Source organism: Seriola dumerili, unplaced genomic scaffold, assembly GCF_002260705.1.
Source record: "Seriola dumerili isolate Sdu_G_001 unplaced genomic scaffold, Sdu_1.0 BDQW01000052.1, whole genome shotgun sequence".
NCBI lineage: Eukaryota > Metazoa > Chordata > Actinopteri > Carangiformes > Carangidae > Seriola > Seriola dumerili.
In genome coordinates, this window is record NW_019174307.1 from 5455511 (window position 1) to 5470057 (window position 14547).

At 39.7% G+C, this 14547-nt stretch overlaps 1 protein-coding gene across 1 annotated transcript in view; it reads left to right on the plus strand.

Moving 5' to 3' along the window:
* Positions 1-3666: 3666 nt before the first annotated feature.
* lrp1b (LDL receptor related protein 1B) overlaps positions 3667-14547 on the plus strand; it is a 265608-nt gene continuing 254727 nt past the window's right edge. The window contains exons 1-4 of the mRNA XM_022741314.1: positions 3667-3931; positions 4696-4826; positions 6236-6316; positions 6577-6692. Coding sequence (XP_022597035.1) covers positions 3667-3931; positions 4696-4826; positions 6236-6316; positions 6577-6692 — 593 coding nt within the window. The remainder of the gene's footprint in view (positions 3932-4695; positions 4827-6235; positions 6317-6576; positions 6693-14547) is intronic.

The window sequence follows — 14547 nt, forward strand, 5'->3', positions numbered from 1 at the left end:
CTGGAGGAGGGAACAAGAGCACCCAGAGACAAATCAAGAAAAAGGCAAGAAGCTGCACCGCCTGCGTAGACAGCTGGATTGATTTAAATATGAGCATATCTGTTCAGGTGAGATGGACGACTTAAAAACATTTAGAAACTGCAGTGCTGCACGTCTAAGAAAAAAAAAAAAAAAAAGTCCTGCTCTTGATTTATTATGTCTCCTAGCTAACGTCACAATGTCAGTTTGTTCAGTACTTGTTTAGAACATTGCAAAACTAATGAGATTCCAATCTCAGCTGTACGTTATATTTTATGCAAATTTGCCAATGTTAGTCTGCAAACATGCCAGACTAAGTTGGTGAACATGTTAACAACACAAATGCTTAATAACATCATGTTGTCATTGTCATTATGAGAAAGGTAACAGCTTCTATGGACAACCCCACAGAGCTGCTAGCATGGCTGTAGCTGGGTTGCTGTTTGATGTATTATTGTACGATTACAAAAGTCTATACTTAAGACTGTCATTTCAGTGTCAACATTTAAAAGTAAGAGTAGAGTAAAATGATGGTATCTCAATGAATATAGTTGGTTAAATATGAGTATTAGGTTAATTGCTTGGAATTCACAGCTGTGATGACCAATAAAAAAAAAAAAAAGGCCATAAAAATTGCAATGATTTTGTTTTAAATTTGCTGATTCATTATTTCACATGTGCAGACATTTACATTTACTCATTTGGCAGACATTTTTATCCAAAGTGACTTACAAGTGAGGGACAACACTAAAGCTTCAGTGCAGTAGGAGACCTTGGCAGAAGTACTAAGTACTACACTTAGTACAATACTGAACCCACTCACAAACTGTCATAGCTCAGAAAATCATTGCATGACTCAGACACCGTGTAACAGTTCCCTTTTATTCACAGAGATGCAGAAAGTCAGGTAGAGGGGAATGGCATGGAAGTGAAGTCAGCAAATGGATGGAGGTCAGCAACAGGCAGCCAACCACACCAGGCGAGCAGGACAAAGGGGGCAGGCAAAAGGCACAGTCCAGAAACGCGCTGTGGATCAAAAACTGGCAGGCGTGAAAGAACAGGCAGAATGCAAATGAGAAAAAAAGCTGGATAGCTGCAGGTGGGAAGGCATTATAGACAGTCTGGCAGAGTGCATGTGGACCAGAAAGGAGTTAATGAGGGAATGGGGAACAGGTGAGTAGGTTAGGGTTAGGGAATCAGGTGACTGGAAAGGTAGGAAGGGCTGGGGTTACTGCAGGGCAGGTGGGAATGACAGGGCCTGACAGTTAGTACATTATAGTACAGCAGGCAGAGAATGAGTGAGTGACTGAATGAACTGTGAGAAAAAACAAATAAATGGCATAAATCACTATATCCCTGCAACTTAAATCCATTAGGCACAGTCCATGAGCACATGCACAGCTAACAGCTAATGTCCTCAGAGCCGGCACATTGGCTGATTGGGGCAAGTAAATACAGACTGCACAAATTCACTACAAAAAAGTTTGCATTCACTCTACAAGACAGCATAAGAGACAATCATGCTGGCACCTCTAGCATTGACCTAAGTGCTAATGTCAGCATGCTAAGATGCTCACAATGACAATTCTAAAATGCTGATGTTTAGCAGGTATGCTTACCATGTTCACTGTATTAGTTCAGTGTGTTAGTATGCTAACATTTGGTGATTAACACTAAACACAAGTATCATCCAGTTCATTCATCCATCCAATAGCTGATGTAATCTTAAATACCACTCGTCTATTTGACCACATCCCAAATTGGTTTACAGTTATTCTGGGTTACTGTGGTTCAGGTTTGTCACCCGTGCTGTTTACCTTTGTCACATGCAATCACCTATAACAAACACAAACGGCTTAACTGGGTCATGTTTTGCCCCTTCTATGACTCTTGTTTGGTCTCTGTTTGGGCTTTTATTTATTTCCTGTTTTATTTTGAAATCACTTACCTTCTGTGCCCTCTGTTGTTTTACTTCCTGTCTTTGTCTTGTTTTCCCTCCATTTTGATTGCCTGCCCCGCCCTAATATGTTTCACCTGTGTTCAATTACCCTTGCCCCCTTGTGTATTTAAGTCTCTGTCTGGCTTGCTGTCTGTTTGGTCCTGTTCAGTCCCTCTCAGTTTCCTCCTGTTCCTGAGTTTTTTCCAGTTGATTGGATTTTCTGAGCTTTATTTTCTTGCCGGTTCTTCAGTTTTGCACTGTGAGTCTGTTTATTGCACTTACCAGCTTTTGTTTGAGTTTGTCTGCATTTGGGTCCTGAAAACGTTCACATTTTAACAAACTGTGGTAGTGGAGGTTGTGTACTCACTATGTAACTATCGTACAGATGGACAGCATATGGCTTATACTCCAGGAGGGGTTTCTATGATGTTTTGATTCCTTTTCAGCCCTGAAACTGCAATATGTCTCCTTTGGTATATATCAGAATCCAGGCTGACAGCTGCTGTCCTACATGAAGGTGCAAGCTTATCAGAGCTACCTTTCAAACCTACTTGAGGTTTGCTACTCACAAGTCAGTGAGGATAAGTCTGATGTTTTTCTAATTCTCAACATATCCCATTTAAGGCCAAAACCAACAATGAATTGATCCTACTGACACTGTCTATCCAATCTAAAATATCTTTTTTTTTTTTTGTTTTTTTCCCTTCTTTCTTCTCTGTGCTGTAGAGCTCCATTGTTGAAAAATTATTCTTTCACTACCATGAACACACTGGACACATTGAACACTCACTAAAATGTGGCCTGACAAGTTGCCAACACATTTACCTTCCGCAAGCCCTCCAGTTTGAGTCATGTTAGTTGAAAACATCTTTATCCTTTTTGTTGTTTTTTTTTTGTTTTTTTTTTTTTTATACAAAAAGAAACTTTAGTCATGCCGACCACTTTATTAGGTAAACCTGTTCAACTGGTCCTTAACACAAATATCTAATAGGCCAATCACATGGCAGCAACTCAATGCATTTAGGCATGTAGACGTGGTCAAGACGAACTGCTCAAGTTCAAACCGAGCATCAGATTGGGGAAGAAAGGTGATTTAAGTGACTTTGAACGTGGCATAGTTGTTGGTGCCAGACGGGCTGGTCTGAGAATTTCAGAAACTGCTGATGTAGTGGGATTTTCATGCACAGCCATCTCTCAGGTTTACAGAGACTGGTGAGAAAATATCCAGTGAGCAGCATTTCTTTTGGCAAAAATGCCTTGTTGATGCCAGAGGTCAGACGGGAATGGCCAGACTGGTTCGAGCTGATAGAAAGGCAACAGTAACTCAAATAACCACTTGTTACAACCGAGGAATGCACAAAAGCATCTCTGAACGCACAACACGTCGAACCTTGAAGCAGGTGGGCTACAGCAGCAGAAGACCACACCGGCTGCCACTCCTATCAGCTAAGGACAGGAAACTGAGGCTACTATTCAAACAGACTCACTAAAATGGACAATAGAAGATTGGAAAAACGTTGCCTGGTCTGATGAGTCTCAATTTCTGCTGCAACATTCGGATGGTAGGGTCAGAATTTGGCATAAACAACATGAAAACATGGATCCATCCTGCCTTGTATCAACAGGTCAGGCTGGTGGTGATGTAATGGTGTGGGGGATATTTTCTTGGCACACTTTGGGCCCCTTAGTACCAACTGAGCATCGTTTAAATGCCACAGCCTACCAGTATTGTTGCTGACCATGTCTATGCCTTTGAGAACACAGTGTACTCATCATTTGATGACCACTTCCAGAAGGATAACGCACCATGTCATAAAGCTCAAATCATCTCAAACTGGTTTCTTGACAATGAGTTCAGTGTATTCAAATGGCCTCCACAGTCACCAGATCTCAATCCAGCAGAGCACCTTTGGGATGTGGTGGAACTGGAGATTTGCATCATGGATATGCAGCTGACAAATCTGCAGCAACTGCGTGATGCAATCATCAAAACTCAAAAACATTAAAATGATGTAAAACAGTTTCACATGTTTGTGTTTTGCATTTCTCAATATTGAATCAATTACTCAAATAGTTGTCACTTCATTTTCATCTTGTCAGTTGACTTATCAGTTGATTAGTCATTCATGTTACTAAGTTTTTATAGTTTTCACTACAGGGAAAGATTAATCCCCTCAAACATACTTTTTTATTGAAGTCCAATTATTCCGTATTCACAGTAGAAGCACCGGCTGTTTCTGTTTACCACCGGAGTCGCTGTCTCAGATGCTCCTGCTGCCAAGACCTCTGGAAAATTGCAGAGAGAGGACTCCTTGATGTTACAGCTTGTTCAGTCGATCCATGGTACATTAACCTCGATTAAATTCTTTTCAAAATTTGTATTTAGACCTTGGAATATGCTTGATGTGGGTTATTCAAATGTTTGAGTTCCCTTTTTGCTCTACAGAAAAAACAAATCCGAAAAATCCCATGAGAGATGAAAGTGGACAGCCCTCAGGCCCACAGCTGAAGTAAGGAAATCCCTTGCTGCAGTCTAGAGGATTTATCCTTTTATAACAACCGCTTAAGGTGATTCAGCCACAGTTAAAACTAAGTTATTAGGAAAATAACCAGCTGTGTCTGTTCGTCTGCAGAGTCACCTCCTTAACAACACCAAACCAACAACCAGAGAAGAAAGTGCAGTCTTTGATTGTTGCATATTGAGTCCCACCGCTTCACATTAACCATATATTTACCAGTGTGGACTGCTGACGACAAGGAAGAGCAGAGACGGTGTTTATCAAGCCCTGTCAAGGCTGTAGATGGGACTGCAGATGAGGTCGAAGAGGTGGAGGAGTTCAAAGCTCTCGCTGAAGAGCAGGAGGAAGCAGTGAGGACAAGAGCTGACCAGAGCTGCCCATTCTTACCGCCTCAGTAGTCCAAGATGTGCACCAGACACTGTCAAACTGGGACTCATCCTCCAATATGTCAGTCCACTGCTATAATCATGTTTTCTTATTCAAAACCTTTTTTTTTTTTTTTTAAGCAACTGAAATGTCGCCATTGCAGCATCAAAAGCTAACACCAACTATAGGATTGGATTTGTGATCTTTGCCGCTTTTAGATGCCAAAAATCAGATGCAGAATCTGACCTAGTATGGAGAAACAAAACCCAGCCCTAAGCACAAAGGGTTACACAAGTAATCAAAATCTCTTTTCTGCACCAGTGCTGCCAGATTGGGTGGTTTTCCGCATGGTTGGTCTTTTTCTTGTTTTAATTGGGAAGCTTAAAATTTATTTGGGCAGGTTGTTATAATTTGAGCTACTTTTTGTACCATTGTGGCAATTTCTAATGTATACCAGAGATTTAAACTGTAAGGGAGGTGCAATAGACTTGCAGGGGAGGTGCAGAGGGAGAGACATGAGGAAAAGATACTGTGCAAGGTGAAAGAGGCAGGTGTTCTGAAAACATCAGTTAGTCATTGCAGTTTGGCCTGCAAACAACATGATCAACAGTTTTGCAGCAACAGGGGCAGTGATCCACAGCTCGCAGAGACAGTTAAGGGTTTAACCACTATAAAATGCTTTTTGCCATCACAGCTCATCAAATGTGTGAACACTGACGTGATGCAGAATCTTTTGTAGAAATGTGTTTTGTAGAAACACTTGCCGGGGATGTCCTCTGCAAATAAATGTCCATACCATAACTGTTGAACAGTATTAAGTTAATTCATAGATCGTTGACAGAACATTAAACATTTAATTGTAGTGATGTGGAGCTCATATCCAACACTGTAAACCTCTCCTAAATGAAAAATTGGGTTACTTTTATGATGATTGGGTGGGTGCAAGCCTCTGAATGGGCTACTTTTGGTATGTCAGATCTGGCAACACAGATCTTCTGTAGAAGTCTAAAGCAAAAATGTTATTTGGGCAGCAGCAAATCTGGATAAGAACAGACATGTTTTTTGTTGTTGTTTTTTTTATTTGTTTTTTTTTGTTTTTTTTTTTCTTTCCAAAATCCCATAAAGGAACTTTAACTCCCCAGAATGAAGTGCAACAAATTGTATGAAAATACGCTGAGCTTTAAAAAAGGAACTATAAGAAATAAATTGGTTGTTTTTTTTGTTTTTTTTTGTTGCTTCAAATGGGATGTTTGCATGTATACAAAGTTTTTTTTGTCAAGTACCTTCATCCTGGAAAAACAATATTTGTTGCTTTGTCATATCCCTAGACCAATAGACAAATCTGTAATTGGATATAAATCCAGTAATCTGCTATGTGATATCTGGTCTCCAGAGCCTGCTGACACTGACGGACTTCAACAGAGACACAAAAAGGAGGTGTGGCGTTCAGTGCCTGAGGCTGAAATTAAAACAGGTACAGCAGCTAAACTAACACTAAAGCACAGACACTGTCCTGACACCAAACTGAAATAACAGCGCTAACAGCAAAAACTCACTGGTCCTACTTTTTCTTCACCCTCTGCAGAAGATTTGTTAACACTGTTAGTTTCAGGATCACAGCCAGAAAGTGAGGCAGGTGGTTTGATGGTTCTTGTTGTTTCACTTCCTCCTGATAGCTTCTCCTCTGTGCATCAAACCCTCTGAGAGTATCTGTGTGTTGTGGACACTCATGAGTTACTGACGACCGTCCTGGATCAGGAGTTTGTTCCTGCTGCTCAAGAAGCCAGCATCAGAGAAATCAGAAGCCCCACTGAGGATCATCTGGTGTTCAGGATGCAGAACACCAAGAGGTAACACCCACAGAAAAACTCATCACACGTGTCGAAACATCTTTATATGCAGTCATTGCTTTTTTTTTTTCCCCACTTTGCCGCCTTCAAAATAAGAGTTACGTAGCTACTTCGTCTTTGCCAGCAGCTTGACAGTATCTTTATATCAAGCCTACCCGTCTCTGAAAAATTACATTCCCACACGACTAAACTTTATTCATAATTATGTTTTGAGGGAAAAGTATTTTCTCAAGGTTTACATTTGATTGTGACCAATCACAAATATGTTTCTAATCAACATCTTTGCAGTTTATTTTCTCGCTTACTCCCGACTACACGCAGGGCTGTTATTATTTGAACCATCTTGCTTTAGTCTTTATTATTTTTCTGTGAATGTTTTCTGAGATGAGAGGATAAGAGGAGGCCTATACCTATGCGGTTACACTGACTTGCCATTGCTAACATTTTTTTATTTTTTTTTATTTTTTATTTTTTTCCCCACATTACTCGTTTTAATTAACAGATTGATTTTATAATCTCCAGGTATCTTGTATCTACATTGATAAATGATGTTTTGCATGTAATGTGGCTGTTTTTTTTTCTTCTGGGTTGTGTTTTGATAATTCGCTGGCATCAATGATTTCATTTCTGGTAGGAAGAGGAACCTTCTCATCTCACCTCAGATGGTTATTTTCCATTTCCTGTTGACCAAATCTGTTAGACCAATGCTTGTTAATGAGTAAATAATCTCAATATTTTTTGTCATTTCATATCAGATGACATGTAGCTGTAGTCAAAAGAATGAAGTCTGTAATATTGGAAAGCTTTTAGCATATTTTGTATGATTTTAAAAATAGTATGTGGTGGGACTAAGAAATTTGATTTGTAAAACCCCACTTAAGTATGGCATCACATACCCAAATGTAGTCTGGGTTACTAGCACTCATTAGTATTCATTTTAAATTGTATTATTTTATAAGATCTGTTTCTTTTAAACAGATCTGTGCCAAAATTTAATCTCCCCTGGCCCATGCCCCATCCCTCCACCAAGTTTGGTGCAAATCAGTTCAGTACTTTTTGTGACATCCTGCTGACAAACCAATAATCAATTAACAATCTATGGCTGCAGAACATTGACTTGGAAGCCAATAGGCAAGGAACATCACAGGGTCCTCAAGAACCGCAGTAGAACTGTAGAAAGTCAAAATAATGACGTCAAATTAGGCCTTTGAGCCCATATTTAAAATGTTCTGGCTGATTGTTTACAGCATTGTCCAACAGTATGCTCACATCATTGCACTGCAGAGAAAATTCCCTCTCTGCAGCTTCCCAGTCTTGTGTTCTCTGAAAGAGATGGTGCCAAAATCTGACACTCCATTCAGTGATCCCACCTCTTGCTCATCCCAGTCTGCAGCCACTGATGCATCTGTGAAAATGTCTGGTCTTGTTTCAGGCATCCCTCTGGCCAAATCACCGGGGATCCCATTGCCTAAAAAAGGATACAATGCTCTAACTGTAACTCTATATAAATGTTTAATAATTGTTTTCTAGTTGAAATGAAATTTATTGGATTCTGTGGACCTGCTGTGCATTTTAGTAGCTGAACTCGCACTAAAGTTGATAACTTATTTGGAAATGGTGAGATGACTTTAGACTTGACTTACTCAGAAGTGTATGCAATCAGCCCCAACTTTATCACATCTTTGCAGGAGAGACAAACTCGAACCTGGAATCCTGTGCATTTCATGCTTGCACAATACAGTTAACTCCAAGCTTGGATAATTGGCAAGGATGACATGCAGAATTCTGTCAGACTGTCCTCCATATCCAGCTCCTCTTGATCCACCAGATGGATCAATGTTTGATTTCAATTGGTAGTTAACCTATTATCTCCAACCAAATTCTCTCAATTGTGTGATCAAGAACTGCTCATATTCTTTATACTCAAACATTTTGTTTTCCTGATTAACTTCTATACTATTGTATTAATCTTTTCATAATTTTAGACATTTTGGAAGTATCATTTATCCCTATATTAACATGTTGTAAAATTTTCCATGTCCTAAAATGTCATCGCTTTCTCTTTTTAATTGCAACAGCTCCACACAAAACATTCACAAAGGATAACATTTGTGAGAGGCATTAAATCACAATACGACGATAAAAAAACAACCTAAAAACACCACCGCTTAGGTCATGTTGTGTCCCTGATTGGCACAACAGGACTGCTGTGCCTATCAGGGGAGGGGCTTAGCCACAGATTTCTTTTTTTTTTTTTTTGAGTATATTTGATTTTGTGGTGATTTTGAAGTGTGAGCCTGCAAGTCATTGTGTGTGTGAAGCAATCTAAGACAAACCAAGACTAAAGTCTTAGGAGTGAACCTAAAATAAATTGGTATAGGAAGCAGCTGGATCATCCTGCATACAGTGTACTGGTCAATCAAGAGACAGAAGTCATGGAAAATAGTTTATTTTTCCTCATAATGATGTCATCATAGTAATGCATCTTATACACATTTGTTTCTACAACGAGTGAGAAATAATTGCAAGATTTGTTTGTAACAATATTAATACAGAAGGGTTCTATATAGATGGCTGAATGGTAAAGAATGAAAAAGGTCATCTCTGCCTTTACCTTGCTGTACTGTGTGTGCTCCTCCACCATAGTATGGCAGGCCTTTTTCAAGAGCACTTGTTTAGTCTCAACTGTGCTTGTCAGGACTGATTTGTCTGATTTAAGTCTAAAAGGGAACTATGAAAAGCTAAAGACATATGGAGCATTGCTTCGGACAAACCGGCCTTTCTCTTCCTCAGGTCATGTTATTAACTGTAGCAAGAATGCACATGAGGGTTCATCTGATCTACAGTATGTATAATGACATGGATCATTGATACCTGCACAATTCCAAATGTACACGTCATAAGAATGAGTCTGTTTTTGATCCAACAACCTTGTTCAGGGTTTAGTTAATGCTGCATAAAGGGTAAATGTGAAGAGGGAGATAGGATGGGCAGAGGAAACTCCGGGCAGAGGAAACTCCAGACATGGTCGACTTTTTTTTTTTTCCAGCTATCCATCAATCATAGTAGGCCATTAGGTGAGGCGGCAAGCCACAACCACTAACTGTCAGTTTCTATAAATGCTATCAACACAACTCATGCAAGATAAACAACAGATAGAGGGCAGGAGAGGACAAAGTGAAGACAGCTCAGGAGGGCTTTGACGGCCCTGCTGCATGCGACAGAGTGCAAGTGGTCTTCTAGAGATAAAGACTATGAATGATCAGCTGTCTATGCCACCGCTGATGTAACATGGAGATCATGTTACCTCTCAAGGCTTCTTCTGACTACCTTAAAAGCTTCACATGAATTTCACAAAACATATGGATCCTGTCTGTACATGCGCCCTGGCTGATGGCAACCTTGCAGTTCAGCTGCAGATTTAAGTTTGTTTCTGTTTAAAAACATTTCCAGGAGGCAGAGCTGCTTTGGCATTAGAAATCATGTCAAGGTTTGAGTTTGACTTCATTGAGCCAAGGAACCACACATTTTTTAAATCTCAAAGCAAGGCAATTTAGCTAACCTAAATAATTTAGCTGCTATGACTGGTAGCAAGAGAAACTTGTAGGCCATGCTTCCTACTACCTTATATTAGTCTTAATACAGTATGTAGAAGAAAGCCACATTTAGTCAGATTTTACTGATGGACTTTTTGAACCTAATTTACTAGAATTTTAGCCTTATAGTTTTAGCCAGTAAGCATAGACATTATAATAAGTCAACCGCACTGTCTTCTTTAAGTCACCAATGACTAAGCACAGTTTTTGTCAACTCTAGGTATAAATATTTATTGGGCAATTTCAGCCAACTGCTCAGAACTGTAGCCAAGGGGAAGTGATTATACCTGTGCGGTTTTGCAGAACCTCTAACAACAAAAACATTTTTGACATGTCACAATAGGAAAAGCATGGGTGTAAAATAAATGATGGCTGAATCAATTTAGCTGCTTCAGTTTCAGGATCCGGGTACTATGCATGCTGGCTCTGACACACTGTCATGGCTTACTGGGATGAAGCTCTTGGTAACATAGGAACACCTCTGTTTTCCCTGCTATGACAAGTCAATATATCTGTTTTGAATCAGGCCTGTGTGGATCTCTGAGGCAAATCAAAAAATTGCCCACCAAACACATTGTAAGAGCTACTGTAATTCAGGCAATTTCACACATATTACTAGCTCATCTGGAGAGATCATGAGTGTAAATCAGTTTAATGTAAGTCTAGTTAACTGACTGCAAAGTGAAGACCTGCATGCACTGGCTATAGTGAGGATACATGTATTACCTTGTTTTGTTTTCAACAACCACAGCTCTGAAGTTTTTCTGATGAATTTTAACAGAAGAATCATTGTTTCATCTTGGTGAGATGCTCAAATTTAAATGTCCAGTTCAGAAACAGAGCTTTGTTTGGTTCGGAAAGTGGATAGAAAAACACCAATATCAAGTTGAAGCTTTTAACAAAGATCAGTGAACGAAAACGTCACGGCAAAATGAATTGGTAGATTGGTGGGACTTGTGTTCTGTACAGAGCAGTAGTGGGTAGACTCCTACCATACGATTCCTATTCATTTTCTAAATGTAAAATGTTGGGTCATGATGGGCATTAAATTTCTGTTTGAATTATCAGTACAAGAGTTGTTGCATTGGAAAAAAAGTGTTCTTTGATGTTCTTTGCAGTTAATAGGACTGACGTTATACCGGTGCCAAACCATATATAAATTCTCCTTCTCATCAGTACTAGGGATTATCAAAAACTTTGTGTTCAATATTTGTAGAGTGAATATTTAACTTTAACAGTCTACAATAATTAAGAGTCATGATATGCACTGTAATACATACTCATTAATTAAGCAGCTGTCTGTTTTATTGTTGGATGTCTACCAAAGTAAAAGTATTCCAACAGTTATAATACACAAGTGAGCAACTGAGGAGCAGATAAGATCATAGGTCATACAAAGCCATAATGTCCTCACAGTGAATATTTGAAGAAGCCTCCCTTTAGCATGTGCTTGCTTTATTCATTAGTTACAAGTCTGGTAACTTTGCCAGAATAATGTAAAACTATAGATAGACTCTCTGTCTCCCTCCTGTCCTGTGGGTGTTTCACCTGCAACATATAACACTCATACAGTAGATGCAGGGGAAGAGAGAAACAAAAATATATAAATAACCAAACCGAACATTCAAAAATAAGAAATGTCATGTAAAATGAAGAGGACACAGTTAAGATTCTGCACAGTTTCTAAGTCAGCAATCCCATTTTAGCAAATTTGTGTCACTGGCCAACTTAACTCCTTGTATAAAAGGTCAGGTGTCCTTCAGTGGTATTTCTTCCACTGAAGCGTGTGTTTAGGTGAACATTCAGGTTCATTCAAGTAACTCAGCGTGTAACTCAGCCACTGTTCACTTGTTATGAATAAGGCTGTCCCTCGAGTTTCAAGCAGATAGTTACTAAGTCAAATTCTTATTCTAAGCAAAGAGGGACTTTCTCAGCATCAAATCATAGCTAGACTAAGGTTTCTATGGTAGCAGTATCTTTTAAAAACGCTTTGTAGAAACTGGATCAGTTGTATCCCAAACACCATCAGGCAGACCAAAAGCGACCACACCATCAAGAGATCAATACATCAAGCTTAGCTCTTAGAAAAGCAACTTCATCACAGATACAGAATTTGCTAAATAAAGGCTCCAATCAGGAAAAGTACTGTCAAAAGAAAGCTGTAGTTTTCTCAGAGGATCAGTAGCAGTTTCTAAATCACTTAACAGGAGGGGAAATTAGGCCAAATGCTTGGGGTGGGCTAAGAAATAGCAGCATTTCACACTGGATGACTGGAAAACGGTCCTATTTACTGAGAGAGATGCCCCCCCCCCATCCCAACCTCACCCCTCTACTGTCACAAATAGAATCATTTTGTGGATGGGATGGAAGACAGTCAATGACAACAATTAAACAATGATTGTTTGTGTGTATAGTTTATATCACACGCCAGATGCCAACGAACAGGAGAATGATATAGCAGTGTATCAAACAGTGAAACACAGTTGTGGGAATATTCAAGTGCGTGTTTTGCCTACTCTGCATCAAACTGACTACACCCTGACCACGGAGAAGTACCACTCTATTCCGAGACATGCTATGCCCCCTGGTTTGCATCTTTGTGGAGAATGATTCACACTTCAGCAGGATAATGATCCCAAACACACCTCAAAGTTTTGCAAGAACTGCTTGAAGACCAAAGAAGACCAAGCTATCCTGACTGTCATGGACTTGAAGACTGAGGGAGCCAAGCATTCAGTGACATCACAAGAAGCTCTTTGGAGCATTGTTCCACTTTGCTGGGATAATGTGGTTTCATTAGGTTTTGCTCAAACTTGTGGAGTGTTTGCCAGCTCGAGTGCCTGTCATTAAAACCAAAGAGGGACAAACCAAATACTAAGGTATTATGAATTTCATGTAGATTTTTCATAGATTCAACTTTTCACTCAAGTTCTTCAGTTGATATTGTAATTTGTGATGAAAAATTTGTATTTGAAGTATATGCAACATAGAAGTATCTTGACTAGTGGTCTCAGACTTTTGGAGCTACATAAAGGTGTGTGTGTGTGTGTGTGTGTGTGTGTGTGTGTGTGTGTGTGTGTGTGTGTGTGTGTGTGTGTGTGTTTTATAAATATATATATACACAGTATATATTTGCTCAAACATTAATGCCATAATGAATCTTGTATTTGTATAACAATGAAATATCTGATTGGCACAGACTTTAAGGTAATGTGCTCATTGACAAAAGATTCACTTTCCCACTGACTATTCTTGTGGTTGTTTTGCTGTTTGCTTTTAACATTGTCCTTTGTCCCTGTCTATTGTAGCATTTCTCTAAACCTTTTTTTTTGTTTTTTTATTTAAGTCTGATAGGACTGCACACACATGACAACATGTAGTTTTGATGGCAAATTACAGAATTGATCTGCAGCTCAGCAGGCAATTATCAGTGCAGAACCACGGTGCATATCAATAAGCCCAGGCAAAGAAAAAGAAGTCAAAAATCTGTTCCTGCGGCACATGGCTAATATTCATTACAAGCCTGTTTTGATGTCAGTACCTGGGAGCTCAGTGGGGGGTGGGGGGGTGTTCCAGATCACTATTGTATTTGATTTTTCTCTCTGATCAGAGGAAACCAATTTCTGACCCTTCCCATAGGCATGATGAAAACATGCAGTGTAATGGATTATTTCCGCTCTTAGTCACTTTACCTCCAAAAACCAGCAACTCCTCTCTCTCTCTCTTTCTCTCCTGCTGTTCTCAGCTTTTTCTCTCTCCCACTCAGAGCTACACAAACACCCAATGTCTTTACAGGTATGACAGATGCAAAGCCAATATTGAAGCAAACATAACCACCAACATTAATGGCATGCTGGCAAGTCTCCAACAAGGACACTACAACAATAATGCTATTCAGTAACTGCACAGAGACGTTGCTAGCCATTGCTTGTTGATAGGCAGCTCTCTCTCTCTTTAGTGCTCGCTTTCCCTTACTGCCTGTCGACTTGGAAAAGGCAATTAATATTCCTTTGCTGAGTAGAGGCTTTAGTTTTAGGCTGATCACGTGGAGCATCCTGGCTGCCACCCCCACTCTCCCCTACCCCACTGTTACAAGTCAGATAATTACCTATTTAGATGTTGCTGAGGAGATGTGCGTGTGTGTATATGTGTGTTCCTGCCCGTGTGTTGGCCTGCTGCCACAACTTGTGAAAAGAAGCACCATGAAGTGGATCTGTCACAATGAGTTAGAGACACAGGATGGCTGCCGTCCAAGACCA